Genomic DNA, 20391 nt, shown 5'->3' on the forward strand with positions numbered 1-20391 from the left:
TCCGCCTCGGATGGAATCGCTTTGTGCATAAGTATACGCGCGCTCAGCTCGGAGCTCCGCTCCCGCGCGGCCTTGCTTTTTGCTGACGCATTTTTAGGGTCGTAACTCCGCAAGGGACTCGCGTCGCTCACATCGTACAAGCAACTTACGTCTTCTGGCCTTCGTTATACCTTAAATTATCATGAACAGTAGCGTTATATTCGCACATATAATAACATTTTTCCCGAATGAGATTATACTGTGAAGGAAAAATGTTTGAATTATTTCAAAAAATGGGCAATTGAGGGGAGAGAAAAAAATTGTTTCCAACTATGAAAACCGCTTCGATGCCAGCTCTGTATTTGGGTTCGCGTTATTTTCTAGTAGCTCGAGATTAAATCCAGAGTTTTTTTTCATACGAAATCGATCGAAGCGATTGCGAAACGTTTTATTGATTTTCTTGTAACAAACGAGCGAGGCCCTCGGTTGCATTGAGTTTTCACATTTTGAGAAAGAACCTTGGGCCGGAAATCGATATGACGACTCGGGGGTTCGTGAGCGAGGGAGAGAACACGAGCGAAGGAGCAGGCGCGCATCAAAAACTTTTGCTTTATAAGCCTCTTGTGAGCTTGCCGCTGACCATCGAAGTATACAGGGACTTGGCATTGCTTCCAACACATGCGAGTGTTTCAACGAGAGTTTGTGGATTCCACCGTTTAAGGTAACTCCTGTACTGCGCATGCTGGTCAAATGAGTGCTAAATTTTCAAAACGCTTTTAGACCAATTTCAACGTATCGATTAAACTTTTTGTTTTTAAATATGTATTCAAGCATATTTTATTAACGTGAAGAAATATTTAAAAAGATAGTTTTGCAAAGCTATCAACTGATGGATGCAAATTTCCATGATGACACATTTTCACAGCTATTTTTCGAAGAATCATCTGTATTTTTTAACCGATTTTATTGCACCAAGTCTCATTTTGTCCCTCAACTGATCCTCTACGAATTAACCACGTAGATTTTCCTTTAAACTCATTCCTCAGAGAAATTATGAATGAAAAAGTTTTTTCACTCAATGAACAATTAGCTGCAACAGCGAAACGATCGAGTTAAAAAAACAACTACATGGTGGATTCATAGAGGACCGGTTGACGAACAAAATGAGACTTGTTGCAATAAAATCGATCAAAAAGCGCAGATAATTCTTTGAAAAATACCAGTGAAAATGTGTCAGAGTGGAAATATGCAATTATCAGTTGATGCTTTTGCAAAACCAGCGTTTTTAATATTTTTACATCTTAATATAAGATATGCTGTAATACAAATCCGCTAACAATACATTTAATCGGTACGTTAAACTTGGTCTAAAAGCGTTTTGAAAATTTAGCACTCATTTGACTAGCATGCAGGACAGGAGTTACCTTAACGTGATCTATCAGTTGTTCAGTCGGTAAAAATCCTGCTGCACGTTTTATTCCGAGTAGGTTGATATTTGAAAGAAAATATGAGTTACACGCTATTCTCATTTTATTAGAGAACAAGGTGTAACTTTTATTTTTCTCAAAAAGTCAAGGATGTCCGAGTAAAACGTGTAACCATTTTGCAGCCATCTCTCTCGCACTCACGCAAGCACCACGCAAGTGATAGATCACCTTAACAGCGGAATCCTCAAACATTAGAGCCTTGTTTATTCATATTTCACTGAATTTCTTAGTGGTTTCGTTTTTTATCCGCCTCATGGCTCCTCCATCGATCGAGTCTCGTTCTCAAGTACTCGTAAACCTTGTAATTTTGGATTCTCGAATATGATTAACGAGACGAACAGTCCACGGCGCGCGGTTGACTCGCGTACGTGAACTTTCCCCGTCGTGAAATCGATTCGAATGTGTAATCTCGGTGAAATGCAGTGTACGAATGGTCACTCTCATTTGATTTCTTTTTTCACTCTCTACTTCACTTTTGCTAAGAACAAACGCAGAAAAATGCGGATTTTCACTCCGAAATCATTCTCTCCAATGACTTCGGACTCGAATGGATCGAATTTGGGCGATTAATTTTCACCTCAAATTTCAAGTGTAAAATCAAAACGATTATCAATCAAAGTCATCTCGTCGATGAGCCTTTCGCGATCCCGAAATAAATCATAGCTTTCTTATAATATATGCATACGAACGATCAGAACTTTGAGCCAAAAGAAGACGAATCGTGCATGCGAAATATTAGCAACCTCGAGTTTTCATTTCCCATCCGTCTTTTTTGGCATGATGCAGTGGCAAAAATCTCCTCCTCTGGCTTCTAGATAATATGACGTCGTAAATTTTACAGAGATTGTTATCACGATTGCTGGGCGATAAGACAGAAACGTCGATTGGATTACAAACCCGGCAATCCGGTTAACAAAATCTGATAAAAAAATCTCTCTATCTTTTTTATTTTTATTTTTTTCATATCAGCACGATAATTCTCTTTTTTTTTTACTCTCCATCGACCCCATTTTGAGAATCTCTCGTTTGTGGATCGTTCCATCTGAAATTCGTTAAAATGACAAACTGATCATTATTTTGTGGTGCGTCGACGAACGATTATACGCGTGAAACTTTTCGGAAAAAAGTAAATTTGTTTACCTCTCAACGTATCAATGGCTCAGCATCACAACTCGATCGCTACCGAACGTATTTCATTTGGTAACCGGCTGGTTCGATCTGGACCGAAAAAAATACTTGAATTTTTATTTCTTTCAAATAATATTGATTATCATTTCTGTGGTCTTGGAAATTTGATAAAACGGGGTAAATGCTTTTATCAGCGACGTTAGTGAACAAATACCTAATCAAGTTTTTTTTCAATCAACTTATAATCGCTGCCTATTCATTATAATTATTTATTATTCATACAGGACTATGATTACATGTATATGTTTCACTATACAAAAAAAAAAGATCGAGCACTACCGTACTGGACGTTCGATATTAAAAGCATCGCGCATGAGAGATTGTCCCTGTTCCTGGCATACTTGACCTCATTACCCTCGCACCCCGCAATTCTCGACACAGAGCACCTACACACCGATCTCTGACATCAGAAATCGATGACCCAAATCCGATTCGTCTGTCCATCGCGATAATAATTTCGCCTGATGTTTCTCATCTCCTCCTTGGAATGTACCTGTTTCGGAATGAATTTCTGCCTGTACATACCCCATCGAGTCATGCAAGTGCAATGATGACCAATATATGTCATGTCTTTGCGCCCTATCCGCATTGATACTTTTCACACAACAATTTTCTAGCTCGACAAAACCGAATTTCAACGACGCTGAAGTTTGCAACGTTGGAGTCCAACGAAATGAACGAAAAAAACATTTGTAATTAATCAATTTTTTATTTCACGAAGTTTCGATGCAACTTGAAAAACTACGAATTGCAAAGTCGGCGGGGAACAAAATTTCAGAATTACTGGAATTACTGGAGGATTTTTTAAATCATTTCGTTGAACTCTAACCTTGCAAATTTCAGCATCATTTATTTTTTTAAATTAAAAATAAGCGATAAATATACGTGCGAAGAGGGGAGGAGAAGAAAGTACAATTGTTGTAGCACACTTTTGAAACTGCTCGCTTCGTCAGTTCGCAAGTTTATCGACTAATAGAATTATTTCCATTTTGATTTTGTCATTGATTAATGCTAAGAGGGAATATTCATGACAATCATGATAGATCTCTGTATAGTCTTTTGAAATAATAATTCTTCATAACGTAACGATAAGCATTATAACTTCATAACTTATTAGGTTCTTCAAACAATCTGAAAAAAAATCCATCTTATTATTCTTGATATATATTTATTGAGGGGGTGTAAAAAAAGCTTTTTTTCTATAACAATAAGGAGGTGGATTTTTTTCAGATTGTTTTAAGAAGCTAATAAGTTATGAAGTTAGAATGCTTATTGGTACGTTATGAAGAATTATCATTTCAAAATACTATATAGAGAGAACTATCATGATTGTCATGAATATTCCTTCTTAGCATTAATCAATGACACAATCAAAATGGAAATGATTCTATTAGAAATTTATCGATAGACTTGTCCAGTACGAGCGGTTCCGTGCGAAAAATACAGTCAACGAAAAATACGAGCACATATAACAGTCGAGGAAATGTCGGGTTGCTACGATCGGGACTCGCCCCGATGAAGGGTTGACACGCTTGGACACTTGGCACGATGTAGAGTGCTACACTTGGAGAGTTCCAATGATGGAAGAATGCACTGGAGAGATGGCACGATGTCGAATTGCTCGATGTAAAGTTGACATCCTGCCAATTATTGGAAGCTTTTTTAGATTATTTCGTTGGATTCTAACGTTGCAAACTTCAGCGTCATGAATTTCAAAGAGTTCGACGGATGAATCTCAAATAGCTCACAATTTGGTTAGGGAGAGCGGAACGAAGCGGAACGCCCCACCAAAAAAAAATAGAATGTTTTTTTCCATTGGAAATTCGATTTTTCATCGAATAACAAGTTTTAAATGGAACACAAGTTTTTCATTCTGAGTTTTCATCGAAAAAAAATTCTACCTTTTCGGGGGTGAGGTTATACGTTTTGCCCACTCTCCCCTATACTTCGTTGATTCGATAACGTTTTTAAAGCTGTAAAATTAGATACGAACACGAGATTTTCATGATCCTTTGAACGTTCAATGGCTTTCGTTTATGCGGGTTTCTTGATTTTTAAATTGCTGCGAGAGAGACTGAGAGGTGATTTGCGAGGAGGTAGACGGGAATCAAGGCATTCCGCAATCGTGTTCGAACGCATATGGATCTAGTCCGAACATGCCCCGTTGAAACAGGCTCTTTCTCTTTCCGCCGTTTCTTTTATTTATATGGCTGATGTCTGTGCTTGATCCATCAACCACAAACCTCCTATGTATTTCTACCTTTTCTCCTTCGTCTGCTACGAACTCTCACGAGTCGCTTGTTTTCAGGTTTATCCTCGTTTATCTTGTTTCTCAGCCCCGCTCACTCGGCTCATCGCATCGATATATATTCTCGCTGCGAAAAGCCCTCCATCGCATTTTCCCGTATTTGGAATGAGAATCCAAGCGTTTGCCTGTGTCAGTGAACTTGAAGGGGATCGTAAAAATACGAGTGCGCTCAGCTCATTTCCAAAGTCTCGTTTACTCTTTTAAGACTGCTCCCCATCAATTCATGTTTGATGTTGAAGAATGGTTTGCAGAGAAATTTTTGGCACCTCGATTGTCGATCATCCCACTTGCTCGTTATTGGATCGAATGAGCGAATGAAAATCTCTTCGAATGCATTATTGTACTTGAATATTGGGCAAATATTAATTATTATTTTGTGCTAGACAGTTTCGATGGTCGCTGTTTTTAATTTCGACATATCCTGTATACGCCGCCGGTCCTTGACGCTGAAGTTCGCAACGTTGGAGTCCAACGAAATAATCTAAAAAAAAAAAATTCTCGACTAATTCGAGCAAATCTCCAATTTTGTTCCCTGCCAAAATTCCAATTCGTAGTTTTTCAGTTTAAGCCAATGATTCGTGAAATAAAAAATTGGTGAATTACAAAGATTTTTTTCGTTCATTTCGTTGGACTCCAACGTCGTAAACTTCAGCATCGTGCCGATTGTTTATACACGGAACTTTGCAATTGTATACGTTGTATAATTACTTTAGGAGGTTCCCAAAGTTTGTTTAATATGCTTATATTCGAAGGGGCTCAACGTCGTTTTATTTCGGGATCCATTGAAAGCTCAAAAGATACATAATAATGCTCGGGTAGTGATATAAGAGCTGCGCAAAAGCTTCGTAGAACTTTTTGTATAGAAGCCTTAAAGAGGCAAATCGAATGGTTCGTCACGCTCCACTCTTTTCCCGTACAGAGTCACGCTCAATCCACGAGATTCCCTTCATGCTCGCTGATTCAACGAGCGATTAAACATTACTTTGCTTCTTATATACTCTTTAGAAAATATTTCCTTCTTCTATCCCCTTACTTGCTCTTTCATTTATCTCATCTTCCTCCTCTCTTGCCTCAATTTCGTCCGCTCTTTCCTCTTCTCCCTCTTTTCCCTTTTCTCATTTTCATTATTCATGCTCTTCCCCCGAGAGAGGTTCGACGCGATGGATAAGCGCGTAGCGGGTAGTTATGATATTTCACGTTGGTTCATCTCGCGTAATACACGCCGCATTTTAATTGTCACAGGCCGCTTGGCGCACGCATCATATTTTTCCCTCTTGAATTCATCGTCCGGAAACAAAAATTACGCCTCCTCCGTCTTTCTTCGCTGAAGATCACGCGACGATGAGAAGCTAATGCGGGGGAATTCTCTGTCATGAAATTGTGTACGCGCCTTCGTGCAGCTGTATAATCCTGAAAGTGAAATTGTCCAAACATGCTTTTTCGGACGTACGAAAAGCTTATGAAACAGCTAATAGTTCCTTCGTCGTCGGGGGAACAGACCCAGCAACGATATGTAACCATCCACTCGTTCCTAGCTATTTCGTACTCGCGATGTATTCGTCGAATATACAACTTCGGTCTCGTGGGATTTAAGCGCGCCAACGGAAGAATTACCGGGGTCCAGATCGTTTATGAATGCAATTAAGAAGCCAGACGTTGCTCCCGTCACGCCTCGGCTTATTCAATCCAGTTGCTTTCAAATCCCGCAGACTTTCGTCTCTCGTTCTTAACTCTATATCCCAACAACGGAATCTTTTGCTCCGTGCTTTGACGAGACTCCTGCGCTCTCGCCTGCGCTTGTTTTCCATTCGAGCCAATACCCACACAATTCGCAGTCTTTAATAAACAAACCCGTTACGACTTACGATCCTCCACTGATCGTTGCAGCACCCAATCAAATCAGATTCACAGTGTGAATCGATATGATCTTTCTCGAATTAAATATCGGACATTCCACGAGTTCGATTAAAGAATGAGGAATAAAAGTAAGTAAAGCGACCTGTGCTCGACAGCGAAGATGGCTAAGTGAATCTGGCGACTCGCACCGCAGCGGCGATCCTGCCACATCTGAGGTACCTGATGAAACCGGTTACTCCGAACGAGATTGGTTTACGGAGACAGATACGCCCTTATCACACCATACCTCTACATATGTGTAGATTCGAAATCATAGTAATATAACTCGAAGGAGGTTCCTCCGCGATCCTCTCCTGAGATCTGTGAGTCGCAAGGCCGCAGCATCTGTAGGAATCATCGATGTTTCAGCGCGAGAGCACACAGAATTAAAGGCTTCAACGGATCGATATATTACTGCGATTCAATCCTTCGATCGTTTTTCGTATTTTCGTAGCTTATTATGTGTGGCCTTTTTCGAGAAAACGTGTACCAAATATTTAAATGAACTCTCGCAGGAGTTCTGATGCGCGTTGCTGCTTCACGCCGCGGTTATAACGATAATTCCTGAATTTTCGATTCTACATTTCCACGGTACTTTATTATACGGGATCAAGAGTGAACAAGATTTCGAGCGAATAATGCACGCATTCGTTGCGATTGTAAAGTAGAAAAATTGCTGCGACCCTGAAGTTTGCAACGTTGGAGTCCAACGAAATGATCTAAAAACCCTCTAATAATTTCAGTAATTTTTCAATTTCGTTCCCTGCCGAATTTGCAATTCGTAGTTTTTCAACCTGCACCGATACTTCGTAAATTGAAAAAATGGTGAATTACAAATGTTTTTTTCATTCATTTCGTTGGACTCCAACGTTGCAAACTTGACAATCGGAGATTAATCAACGATTCCTAGACTCGCACTAGGAGCATTGAGATGTATAACATTATTATGAGATATGATTTTTTATAACAGGATTGCAACACCGTTAGGGCTTCTCGCTCACTCTTGTTTCTTTCTCGTTTGCGCTCGTTGACTCCGGCGAGTACTACGTGAATTCAAAGCCGGGCTTGTGTGATGCAGGGATTAAGGAAGCCGGCGCATCATTGAATCTTAATCGGAGCGAAATTAACACGCAAGAAAAAATCGCCGAACCGTTCGATCTGAATACACCAACATCGATCGTTTTCCTTCCAAGTTTTCTTCATATACGAAGACACGAATGCTTGTCTGAAATTCATAAACCGCGAGACTCTCGAGCGAATCAACTCGAGTCCAAAAAGACTCATTAATTTTATTATCAACGCGCTCGAGAAGCCAGCAATGGAATTAAGAACTCCTCTTTCGTACGAATTTGCATCTTGTCGCGCAAATTGATCAATTCAGGAACTAAACTCTCTAACCGAATTGCGAACACGCTCCTCGTTCACCGTTCATTTCCATTGTGCCGTACGTCAATTCGTCGTTTCCTCAATTCAATGTAATGAAAACTTGACGCTCATAGTTTTTTCTGTGCTCTCACGTTGAAATGTCGAAAATTATCCGATTCATCGGGTCGAACCCTCCGATAGCGTCGAAAAAAATACGAAGCTGAAGTTCGCAACGTCGGAATCCAACGAAATTAACATTTGTAATTTACTAATTTTTTATTAATTCCAATTTAACAAAATTGGAAATTTACTTGAATTATTCGAGAGTTTTTTTAGATCATGTCGTTGAACTCCAACGTTGCAAACTTGAGTGTCAAAAAAAATTGGGTATACCAGGAAACTCAATTGCTAATTAATCTTTTTTTTCCAATAGTCAGAGTTCATTAATCCCTTGGCAAGTCCGAGACGCTCGGCTATATATATCCTCCCAAGGCCTGTTCCTTACAGTTTTAATGCCCCTTTGCTTCATTACAAAGTCAAGGGGCGGAGTTTACCCGGACGGGGCAAGCTCTACCCGAGCATGTACCGGCGACTACGCGCACGATACGAGCGTATCTACTCGTATGGTACATGCGTGTACGATTATTATGAATTTAGAATCGCCGTGTGCCGGCGTACAACGACCTTTGCTAATAAAACAACAACAACAACAAAAAACTGGCATTTACACGGCGTCGGAAGGTGAAACGTACAAAATGGCGTAAATGAGCTCGTTTCTGGGTCACGCGCGTTGCGAAAGCGCCCTCCTTGCTATGTCACGCCTTATTTACGACGTTCGCGAGCGTTTTTATTATTGTCCTTCGTCTCAGTGCCCATTCATACTTTCGACAAAATATGCTCCCGAAACTGCGGATTTAAAAAAAACTCCCTGCGTCAAATTTTCGTGAAAAATGCTCTCGGTGCGTTGGGATTGAAATACTTTTAGAGCCTCCGGAATATCTCAGTGTAGAACGTAATTGTCTCGCTATCGCGCGAGTTGACTATGATTTCTTCGTGACGGCAAATCAGTGTGGAATGCGCATGTGAGCTCAAATTCGATAAGAGACGGAGCAAGAGAAGATGAGAGCGTATGAATTGTAACCGTCTGTTGATTTATCGTTATCAATGAGAATGAATAAAGCGGTGAGCTCAACCGACGGGCGCACGTAACTCAATATTGCTCTTATCTTATCGCGCGCAACTCTTCTTTTTCTCCCCCCTCTATTTGGAAGATGATAGAACGAGGTTATTGATATTAGGCGCGATTCCCGATCGAATTGTCCATTTGTCAAGTACTTTCTTTACTTGCCTATATTTTAACATTTGCGTTTGAATAATGCTCGCAAATTCGTGTTCGGTTGACACCGCGAGTATATATAACGAGAAAGTGCAAATAGGAGAAAACAAGAAAGTTGATACGGTGACTGGTATGACTCGGAGGTAAAACTGTGCGCCGCGTCGCGACGCTTTTTCGTTCCTTTTCTTCCGCGAACGCGCACAAAGAAAAATTCCAGTCACTCGATTTTTTACCCGACCAATTGAAGAAAGAAAAAATTGCGGAAACTTATCCGCATCGCTGTCGATCTTTTGTTTTTTTTTTCGCACATTCAACGTTCCTTCGTACATCGTACGTAAAAAAATCTATTTGTTAAATGGGCGTTTCGATAAGCTCAACCCCGACCACGCGACTGACGCGCGTCAAACAAAAGAGCTAAATAAAAGCGAAGCAAAGGTATACGTACTCGGCTGCGCGAACTCGTGCATCGCCTTGGACTTGGTTTCTTCTTTCCGTTGCGTGTTGCGTGATGCGCGTCATGAGCGAACCCGGCGTCTACGGTCTCGCACAGTTTGAACGTTTTTTCAGATGAGCGCTTTTCCCTGTACGAGAAAATCTCGAATGAAACAAAAATAATTTCCTTGAAAAACAAGGAAAAAAAAGATTCGATCGATCGAACCGAATTTTATTCTATTTGCATGGTGCACGTGCAAGAGACGCAGAGAACGAATATTGATGCGTACAAAAGAGTGCGAATAAACGATTCGCTCCGACGAGCCCCCCTCGAGTTAATTTTTCTTCTTCGACTCCTCCTCTTGAATATTCTTCCTTCGACTCGCACCTTACGCCATCTACGCAACTCGCCCGTACCTGTATAATGAATATATTCTTCGTGCGTGCATTGCGCAGATGCGCGAGACTCACCACAATTATTTCCCGTATACTAATCACGAGACTGCGTCGAGATTTTCATAACAGATTTTTCTCGAAACCGGATACTTCGTATCGACAAGCGACATATTTTTTTCTTTTCCAGCAATAAATACATTGCTGGAAAAGTTACCATTTTTCATGTTCAAGTTTGAAATCTGAGTTATGAGAATGACGCGTTAGCCTCGTGGTCTGGCTAATATATGAAATAACGAGCCGGTCGTACCGGATAAATTGGACAATTTTTTTCGAGCGCGTTCGATTCAACGAGTTCTACGACAATTTTCGTTCTTATCTTGCAGTTCGGAAAAACAGGCTTCCCCGTAAGACTCGAGATTTCGTGGCGATGACCGTTTAATGAGGCGATATATATTATGCAACGGATGAATTTCGTTCGTCGGTACTTTCTCGCGTGCTCGAAAAAAAATGATAAACATACCGCACTTGAGCGGCATATTTTTCCCGCCTCGTCTCACAAATCAATATTTGAAAAATGTTCTTTGGCTGCTTGTTGTGAACCTTTGCCGTTCGCAGGAATGTCATCGAGTTCATTCAGATTTGTCAGACGTATCGATTTACCTGTAAGGGTAATTGGTGTGTTTAATCAGTCTCGGAATGAAGTTTTTTTGACAAGCAATTTACTGCGGGCATGACTCGACGTCCGAATAACTCAACGGCAATGCGGTTATACCACGAGCATAATGGCAGGATCGTTGTTATACGTGACGCATTTGCGAGCTGTTATATGCGAAGTCGAGGATTTCGAACACATGTCATTAGCAGTAGGGTTACGATCGATTAGGGCGAGCAGACCCCAATTCCCTCGGCCCCCTCCGCCTGCACGAGCTAGCAATTAACCTTGACCTGACACGGTGTCAAGATTTAATTCATTACCATTCCTCGATGCTAGGAACTCTCAGCGAGTTTCCTCTTTGTGTGCGCGTGTGTGTGTTAAAAAGAGCTCGTCTCCTGGAAGAGTTGATTCGCCATTGTCCGCGTCGAGGTGGCCTGCGCTTTAAATTCAGTTTCCTGTCAAGTAATAACCACCAACGCTTTTCATCCGATTGAAAAAGTTTGTCGTTACGAATGGCGTGATGAAAATAGCGCGATATATCCTCGTTGAAAGTTCGGCTCCCTTGGCGCAATGTTCAACTTATCTGGCAAGCTCGCATGTACGCGAAAGTGCAGTGTATGAAAAAAAGAGTGACTGCGAAGCGAACAATACACCGCGAAGGTTTGTGAAATTTCTTGTTTTCGGAAGAGTGGCGGAGGGAAACTCGAGTCGAGAGTTGGGGGTAGCGTTTGGAATTCCAACGACGAATTTATCCTCGGAATCTGGGTCACTGTTGTTTCAACCCCTGCTCCGAAGTTGCTCGAAGAAAACGAGTGGAGAATGGTTCGGGTAGAATGGAAAATATGCTCGGAGTAGAGGCGAGCAGCGTGGGATGAGAGGGCCTGTTTCGGAATACTAGCTCGTTGCTTCGAATAAATGATTGTCCCATTTCTATCTCCCATTTTCCATTCTTTCTTCCGCCCAAAAGGCTAAGTAGAACGAGACTACTTTTCCGACCTGGACCTCTTTTTTCCTCCATCCCTTCGGCGCATGCCTTCCCAACCCCAAAATTTCATCTTTTTCGTTTTTCCTCTCCGCTCTCTGATATTTTTTTCTTCGTTCTCGCTATCGCAACAATAACACATCCATACATCTCTTGGCGCGTCAGCCACTTTTTTCATCATTGCTTTTTTTCCCCACATCCTTTTCTCATTCCTTCGCGACGCCCCCTCATCTCCGCGGTTCTCGCGTCTCCGACTCGACTTGGACAAATGCCAACGTGACAACCGGAAACACGCACCGTGACAAAATGGCCACCCGAGATTCGTTTCCTTTGGAACACATTACTGGCGGAGCAAAAATGTTGGGGCGAAACTTGGCGAATACCGCGCACAGTGACGACATCGCGGCGATTAATTTTACCCAATCGCCTCGTCGACGTCATCGCGCAACGGGATCGTTTCACCGCAACGAGCAGCAGCCCCCCTGCCTCTTTCCCCCCCGCCATTACAGTTGCCCCTCGTCAAGTTTGATTCCTCAAATGCTATGGCGTGGTCATCGATTTACCGAGAAACCGATCCGGTTATCGAGCATCTATATATAAATATATACGCAAACACATAAAAAGTAAATAATCGAGTGAGAACCGAGACGTTCCCCGATACGCTGACACCGTCACATGACACAACGATTGTCGTTGTGTTGGCGTCGTTATTCTTATCTTCGGGGGAACGCGATCTTTTTACGTTACTAAATTATATACTAATAAAGTACCTCGACGCAGCTTTGAGCTGCTTTTCGATCGCGAGATTGAAAATAAATTCCACGATTAATACAGCTAATAACGAGATTAAAAATCGGTATGAGTCGTTCATATAATTATATCGGAAACAACGAACAGTTGGAAGAGTGCGTAAACCATATAAGGAAGAAGCAGAAGAGCCCCTGGGATCGGTATAGACACGGTCTAAAAGCCAGAAGCCAAGAGGCACGCCATGCATCCATTTTGAGCACGCGAGGGTTCGTGACATCGGCAATCATTGAAGCCTTACGCATCAGCAACACTGCTCGAATTCGAGTTTCACTATCGAAGGTGAAATAAGCGTAATGTTATATAAATTATGTCGATATAACTGTACGCGATGCGGGAGAGCAGATTACCTTAATCACGGCCTCCTGACACGCCATTTTGTAGCTAGCTAACGTCCATTCTGTGCGCTATACCACAGCAGTTTTTGCGAATCCATTAGTAAGATTAACCAATTCATCCGATGCATCATGCTTTTCTGCCTGGAAAGAGAAGCGAAGAGAGCAGGAGAAAAAACCTTTGTTTACGGCTGAACGAGCATCGTAATGGCGTCTTGTGCACAACGAAACGAAGGATCGATAAATTGGTAGGGCGTGCGGAGGAGGCGCGTGTCCAGCATTCGATTTTTCGTCTTCTCTCAAGATCGCTTTCACGCGTATGCAAGGGAAGGAAAAAAAGGCCGGGAGAGGAGGAAAAAGGGACAACGGACGGAGAGCGGCGGACTCGACGTGACCTCACCTGACCTACACCAACGTATTTTAAGTAACCGCCCTGGTTAAAGATCCCCCCAACGGACTTGGAACACTCTTGCCGGCTTTACGCGATATGAACGCTTCAACGATACTTCCACCGCCGCTCGTTTTCGGGCCTCGCATTCTCGAGGCTGCGCTTTCTATACAAATATTTTCAATTTCAATCCCAAGTTCGAACGCGTGCACACTGCTTATCTCATTGAAAAACCATTATGTGTTTTACTCCGTCGCTGATTCCGCGGTCAAAGAATTCCACAAAGAATATTCACTGTTCGATTAACAAAATCATTTTTTTACCATTTTTCGTCACTCGATTCGATCATTCGAGTATACGCGTATTATCGTACGATCATTAGTAAGTTAGAAACGTTTGATCTACCTCGTAATAATAAGTACACAGCTGCATAGGAAGGTGAAGATGCACGACGAAGGATGTAATGACGAGTGAAAACACACATAATCTGTAATCATACGGTGACAAAATCGGAGAGCACACTTTAGTAAAAGATTCATGAATTACGCTTTGAGTATAGGTTGGATAATTCTACCTCTCTGCTTCCATTCGAGTGGCTCGGGCTCGGGCAGCACTACGGTTCCATCTCTTAAGGGGGGTGTTCCTTCATAATAATTATATTCACGACGCTTGGGCTCCTCTCCATCGTAATCGATTCATTTGTCAAGGTTTATTCTTAAATATTCTCACAGCCGCACGCAGGAGCTTGCAATCGAGATCGATGAAATATCCTGACTGGCACAAAGTAACTCGATCACTGCATAAAAATCATTGATGAATTTTTACTCCCGATGCGATCCTGACGACGACTAATTTAAAAGAAAAAGAAAAAGAAAAAAAAGTCAGTTAACACTTACACGGTACGCGTCTGCTGTGCAGATTCTTATTGGTTCGAGCCGGACGTTAAAACTGGTCACGGTCGTGCTCGCAGGCTTGGCGTTACGATTACGTAATTACCCGACGCACGACGAGTCCTCAAATCGTATATTTCTTTCAGAAATATCCAGATGTGCGAGTAAAGATTCAGACAAAAAGATTCAACGTTACCACCGCTTCGATTCGTATCAGAATATACGTCAGTCGATCCAACGATTTTATAATTACGAAAGAGACGGATGAAAAGTTTGAAGGAGCGTCGAAGCATTGGAAATTAATACCATGGTGTACGAGTAGCGCGTAACGCGACGAGAATAGTCGCGTCGACGCGCATTATCTGGAAAATATATATTCGTCAATTGGCAATGCATGTCCATCGATTCGTCTTCATAGAGGGGCAGAACACCCTGGAGCCATTTTGCTGCAGGATAGAAGCTCCATTCCCAGATGAAAGCCGACCCTATTCACTTCTATAGGCTGCATGGCACTCCGTTAGTGTAGAATTTCACGCTCCTTTCTATAGCTGTATCCATTGGCACAGTCGAATACTTCTTAATGAGTCAGTCACTGCAAACTTTCTCGTATCGAACGCCGTAGCGAACTCCCCCCACTCTCTTGGCGAATAACATCGCCGTAGGATTTTCCGGCAAAAACATTTGTTCGACCAAACTTTCGGCGGTCGCGTTTTCGATCCTCCGGAGTTCTCCTCTCGCGTCGTTTTCAAACCAGCGAGTATTTTGAGCTCCACTGCTCGATTGGGCACGCGCTACCTTCTCTAAATTGAGGAAAAAGAGTTGTTTGGGAAATAATGAGAAAACGTTTAATGAAATACTACAAGAATGTCACTCGCGGAGAGGCTCTACTGTAGGCGGCGCGTCGACGCGGTACACGTATATTGGTATTTATAAACGACTAGGAAACGTGTGAGTTACAGAACGAACTGAAGTGGACACGCAAACGCAAACGTGAAGGAAGCGTGTTATTATCGTAACGAGTTTCATCGTACGGTTTCGTCGAGGACGAACGTGGGCGATGACGTTGACACCAGAGCGCATTCATCCAACGGACCTGTGTATACCTGTATTCCCATAAATATCATACGTGCTGTCACGATTTAATCTTTCCATGCGATCAATTGCGAGACGTCGGGGGAATACCGTAAATTTTTACTTTTCCATCGGCATCGAACATTTTATCGATTTCTACACGGAAATTATGGCGAAATGATTTTCAAGGTCACCGGAGTTCAACCCTACTTTTTCCTACCGGAGTGCTCCGGTGCTCGGAAGTGCTGTTGGTATAAAGGTCTTCGTCAGGCGACGCTTCGAATTCAGATGGAATGAATTCCGAAGGATTTCGAAAAGTCGCGCGGAAATCCATTTCACGCTTTGGATTCTTTTATCTTGCATTTTATTTGATTTTCCGCATTCAAAGTGTTTCATCATTAAATCGGTATATGGAAGACATTTTTCATACCATTTCGCTATTCGCCGCCTCGAGTCTTTCTGGATTGGCAACATTCCTCGATTATTTGAACCGTTGCACGCCTCGCCTCGCGCGGCGATATCCTTTCGTTTCCTTCGTCCTTCATACAAACTCGCAACGTGCATCCAACTAACTACCATCCAGTTCTTGAAGACCCCAAAATTATTTAAGAATATTTGTAAAAAACGAAATTACGAGAAAAATTTATCTTCGATACAATTTCAATGTGCAAATGAACCTTCTCAATGAGAAAATTTCATATGAGAAATCATGCGGTAAACGAACGGAATATGACATAGGAAAGTTGGACAAAATGTTCCTCGTCGTATACTACACTTGTGCTCGGACGTAGCCCGTGTCCTCTCGCTCTTTATCCTAGCTCAACGCGGATTTGATTTTTAATGGCTTCGGCAAATCGGAACGATCGATGATGAAAAAAGAGCAGGAGAGAAAGATTGGCCGCTCGACTATAATTCAATAAGCGAACTTCTCTCCTCCTACCGCTATGTTACTCGCGATATTCGCGTATACATTAATGAAATGGTATATATAGATTTCATTGTTCGTTTATTTTACGGGTGTCTAAATTGTGGATCGATTCTTACTCCCTAATTGAAGATATAATCACTTTAAATTAATGTCAGAATTATTAATTCGAAATTGTGAATAAATTTTTTCAACTTATCAACTTTTTGAACTCGAAATTCATTCGTCCCAGGCGAAAATACTATAGTTTCTTATGTAAAAAATCGCATGAGAGAGTGCAAAGGGAATATGGATCAAGAAAAAAGTATTAATAAAAAGACGAAAGACAGGAATGGGCCAAACCAAGAAGAAACAAAATCCCGAAATAAGCAAATGTGAAGTTACGAGTGCTCATTTTACCAATTTCGTTCAATCTTTAACGCAATATATCTTTATTACCAGTAAGACAATCGTCTCGGATTTTTTCCCAGATCTTCGTTATATACTTCATTGTTATTGTGTACGTTTTTCATAAACTTCGTAAGAGACGTTCATTCGTTGTATGGAAATATAAACGTTCTTTTACGAATGGTCCTTATAACCCTACCGTGTGTTTTTCTTCGTACTTAAACACGTTTATTTCAATAACCAATAAGACGAACCCTTCAATATATGAGTTTTTGTTGCGACAAATATTATTAATAACATCGCCACAATACTATTTCGAAATCCATGCAATATGTTAATTGTATCGTTACTTTATTATTATTATTATTATTATTATTATTTCATTTTACATAAAGTCTCAATGATTGACAGCCATAATTTTCATATATTTAATTATATCGTTCTTTTTTTAAGTATTAAATCTGATTTTTACAATTTTAATGTTTATGATTGCAGGTGAAAAGAGAGTATCTAGACTTAGGTTAAGATGTCACACCACAGCGACGACAACATGCTCATAGCGACCTCGGACTCGTTCTGGGAGCCCGGAAATTACAAACGAACGACAAAGAGAATCGAGGACGGTCACAAGCTCTGCGACAGTCTGATAGCTCTCGTTCAAGAACGAGCAGAGATTGAAAAAAATTATGCTAAAGCGTTGAAAGGATGGTCGAAAAATTGGAACGAGAAAATCGAAAAAGGACCGGAATACGGTACAACCGAAGCCGCGTGGAAAGGCGTACTCGTCGAGTCCGACAGGTTGTGCGATCTTCATCTCAGGGTCAAGGAGAATCTATGCAACGACGTCGTACAACAAGTCAAGACGTGGCAGAAGGACACTTATCACAAGGTGAGAAAAAAACGATGTCGCTCGCTCGATATCTTTAATTTATATTTGCTACGCGTACAAGTTTTTCAATAGTTGTGAGGAAACTACATCGAATGATTAAAATAATCGTTGGATCGATTTATTTAGAAATTACAAACTGTTCGCTCTCTGTAAAATGTCAGTTGGAACGGTTGAAAATATTTTTCTCTCGTGAGCTCATTTTGGCTCGTTTATCACTTTTCAGTCTATGATGACATTGAAAGAGCGAAAGGAGATGGAAGATGCGTTCAAAAAGGCTCAGAAACCTTGGGGAAAGTTATTGCAAAAGGTGGAAAAGGCGAAATCGGATTACCACAATAGCTGTAAGACTGAACGTACCGCAGCGAACATGGAGAGAAACGCGTCCGCCGATAGTTCGCTTTCGCCTGATCAGGTATTTTCTTTCATTTTCATTTATTGATTAGTTTTTAACAACGCGTCAAGAGTTTTCAAAGGTTTGAACGGAAACTACCGAACTCTGAGGAAAAAAACGTTATCAGCCGGTCAGGGCGGGTGAACCTGCATTTTGAGCGAAGATCGTAAAGATACAATAGAGTGTAAATTTTGCAAAAAAAAAACAATGCGAAGCACATCACGACTAATTACATTTGACATCGTTGACTAATCACGTTTTTACAGCACGTACACGCTCTAAATATTTCATTGAAAGTTTTCTAATTACAAAATTAACAGAGACAAGCAAAATTACCTGCCAAATATTACGAAAATTCTTCAGCAAAAATTTATTTGCAGATGGCCCGAGGCTCCGATAACGTACGTTTAAAAAACCAACCCTCTAGTCTTGCGTACTATTGATCAATAAAACTATTATCAATATCGCATGAGCTCTATGTATTTCTTAATTGATTTCATTTACGGTATAATAATCATTTAAATTACAATTGTTTTTTTTTATTAGTTTGAATCGTATATGCGAATAATTCAATACGTAACTAACTTCGTTTGACTCAATATTTCTTTTGATGTTTGTTGTCACATACGAGAATGCAAATCTCTCCTTTTGCATCATAGATTGAACTCGGAATTTTTGGAAGATTGAAAATTTGACGATGAAGTTGAAAACAAAAGTTGACAATTTCTCATTCACGTAGGATGATCGAGGCCTTTATTCTTTTAATAAAATCTCGGGCAACGTAGATCGGTGTTAAGCCTACAATGTTGCCTAACGAACTTTTTAGATGACAAATTGTGGATGTGGTGCATGGAGCCAAAGAGTTCGAAAAACCGTTAGGAATACTAAGATAGGCGACGTTCAGCTTGTTGTATGTATACGCTCGTCGCATGCTGCATGAACATTAATTAAACCATATTTTTCCCCTTTTTTTTCAATCCACGTCTTTACCCCACGACACAGAAAGCACAGATGGTAAGCAAATACAGACCAAACTTGACAATTATAAACTCTCGTGAATTCGGCTGTTTTACACATATTTTTTTTCGCCTACTTTTGATTCATTAAAACTTTTTGTACATTCGCTAAAGATGATCCATCGAGAGAGCTACCCCGCTGATTTAAAAATTTGTCGCATGCGGTAAAAATAACGACTCTGCGAACTGCTCTGAAATGTTGCACTATAAACATTTTCCTTAGTTTTGAGCGTATTTCTTTAATACCGAGTTTTGTCCCTTGCCTTTCGATTTTGAAGCACCGCACTTTCCCACCCTATCTCTTAGCGGCGTAGACCTCCGATTTAAGAAAAAAAAGTGAGAATGCAAGTCATTTTTCTCGACAACGGTCGAGGAGGTTAAAAAATTTTGCAACAACGGTTATGAGGCCTTGTCTAATATCGCTTCTTCAAAGTTCTCTTTATTCATGACTAGTATATGATTCGTTTACCGATGAGGGAATTTTGATGGATATTCCGTTGACGCAGGTAAAAAAGATGCAGGATCGAGTACAAAAAACGAAAGAAGAAGTACAGAAGGCGAAAGAAAAATACGAGGCGGCACTGCAAGAAATCAATCAATACAATCCAAAATATATGGAGGACATGACTCAAGTGTTTGAAAAGTGCCAAGAAATGGAAGCCCAAAGACTTCAATTCTTCAAGGACGTACTCTTCGGCATTCACAAATGCCTCAACATATCTCAGGACCCACTGTAATTATTTATTAAATTTTCTATTATTGAATAATCAATCGGTGAAATTCACTTCTTTATTATTCTTACGCATAGTGCAATTATTTACAAATATAAATTTCTTCTTTCAGTCTTCCACAAATTTACGAAGAATTTTACCACACGATAAGCAATGCCGACCACGAGAAGGACCTCAAATGGTGGTCGAACAACCATGGAGTCAACATGGCCATGAACTGGCCACAATTCGAGGTAATTTTTCATTAGATTTTATTGAATTCTCATTCGGTTACTCGAACGATCGCATGTTACACGTAACAGCTGATGAGGATTGAATATTCGCAATTGAATTAGAGCTGTATTCGATTAGGAACCGAATGAGCCATGTTTCCAACTTGTTTTTTGTTTTCGATAATATTATCAAGCTTTCAAAACAAAGTCATACTGGTTATTTTCAATGTACATGCCTCGAGAAACCATTGCTATTAATATACAGAATGATTTGAACTTGAAAAATGTTTACTTTTTCAATATTCTTTAAATTATGTTCACGAAT

At 40.8% G+C, this 20391-nt stretch overlaps 2 protein-coding genes across 14 annotated transcripts in view; one reads left to right on the plus strand and one right to left on the minus strand.

The window, feature by feature from the left end:
* The window catches only part of Synd (protein kinase C and casein kinase substrate in neurons protein Synd), a 31728-nt gene that overhangs the window by 7585 nt on the left and 3752 nt on the right, over positions 1-20391 (plus strand). For 6 of the 11 annotated variants that reach the window (XM_043410880.1, XM_043410881.1, XM_043410891.1 and 3 more), the window contains 6 exons: positions 17323-17716; positions 17940-18128; positions 18934-19017; positions 19110-19121; positions 19630-19856; positions 19967-20087. In XM_043410880.1, the coding sequence (XP_043266815.1) occupies positions 17354-17716; positions 17940-18128; positions 18934-19017; positions 19110-19121; positions 19630-19856; positions 19967-20087 (996 nt within the window). In that variant the 5' untranslated portion in view covers positions 17323-17353. Of the gene's footprint in view, positions 1-17322; positions 17717-17939; positions 18129-18487; positions 18509-18933; positions 19018-19109; positions 19122-19629; positions 19857-19966; positions 20088-20391 lie in introns of all 11 variants that reach the window. The other 5 variants (XM_043410887.1, XM_043410889.1, XM_043410884.1 and 2 more) reach the window with 4 other exon arrangements.
* Positions 2399-11016, minus strand: LOC122405860 (uncharacterized). Of its 3 annotated transcripts, none has more exons than XR_006259839.1 (4): positions 10218-10276; positions 10005-10140; positions 2607-2684; positions 2399-2508 (listed from the first exon to the last, which is right to left on the minus strand). XR_006259839.1 is itself a non-coding variant. In XM_043410892.1 (4 exons), exons 1-4 carry the CDS (start codon positions 10921-10923, stop codon positions 3061-3063), a joined length of 366 nt encoding a protein of 121 aa, XP_043266827.1. In that variant the 5' UTR covers positions 10924-11016; the 3' UTR covers positions 2932-3060. The 3 variants fall into 3 exon arrangements, 1 of the variants encoding a protein (XP_043266827.1); XM_043410892.1 differs by lacking the exons at positions 2399-2508; positions 2607-2684; positions 10218-10276 and adding exons at positions 2932-3147; positions 10282-10408; positions 10908-11016; XR_006259838.1 differs by having other exon boundaries at positions 10005-10263.

The sequence above is a fragment of the Venturia canescens genome, chromosome 2, assembly GCF_019457755.1.
Source record: "Venturia canescens isolate UGA chromosome 2, ASM1945775v1, whole genome shotgun sequence".
NCBI classification, from domain to species: domain Eukaryota; kingdom Metazoa; phylum Arthropoda; class Insecta; order Hymenoptera; family Ichneumonidae; genus Venturia; species Venturia canescens.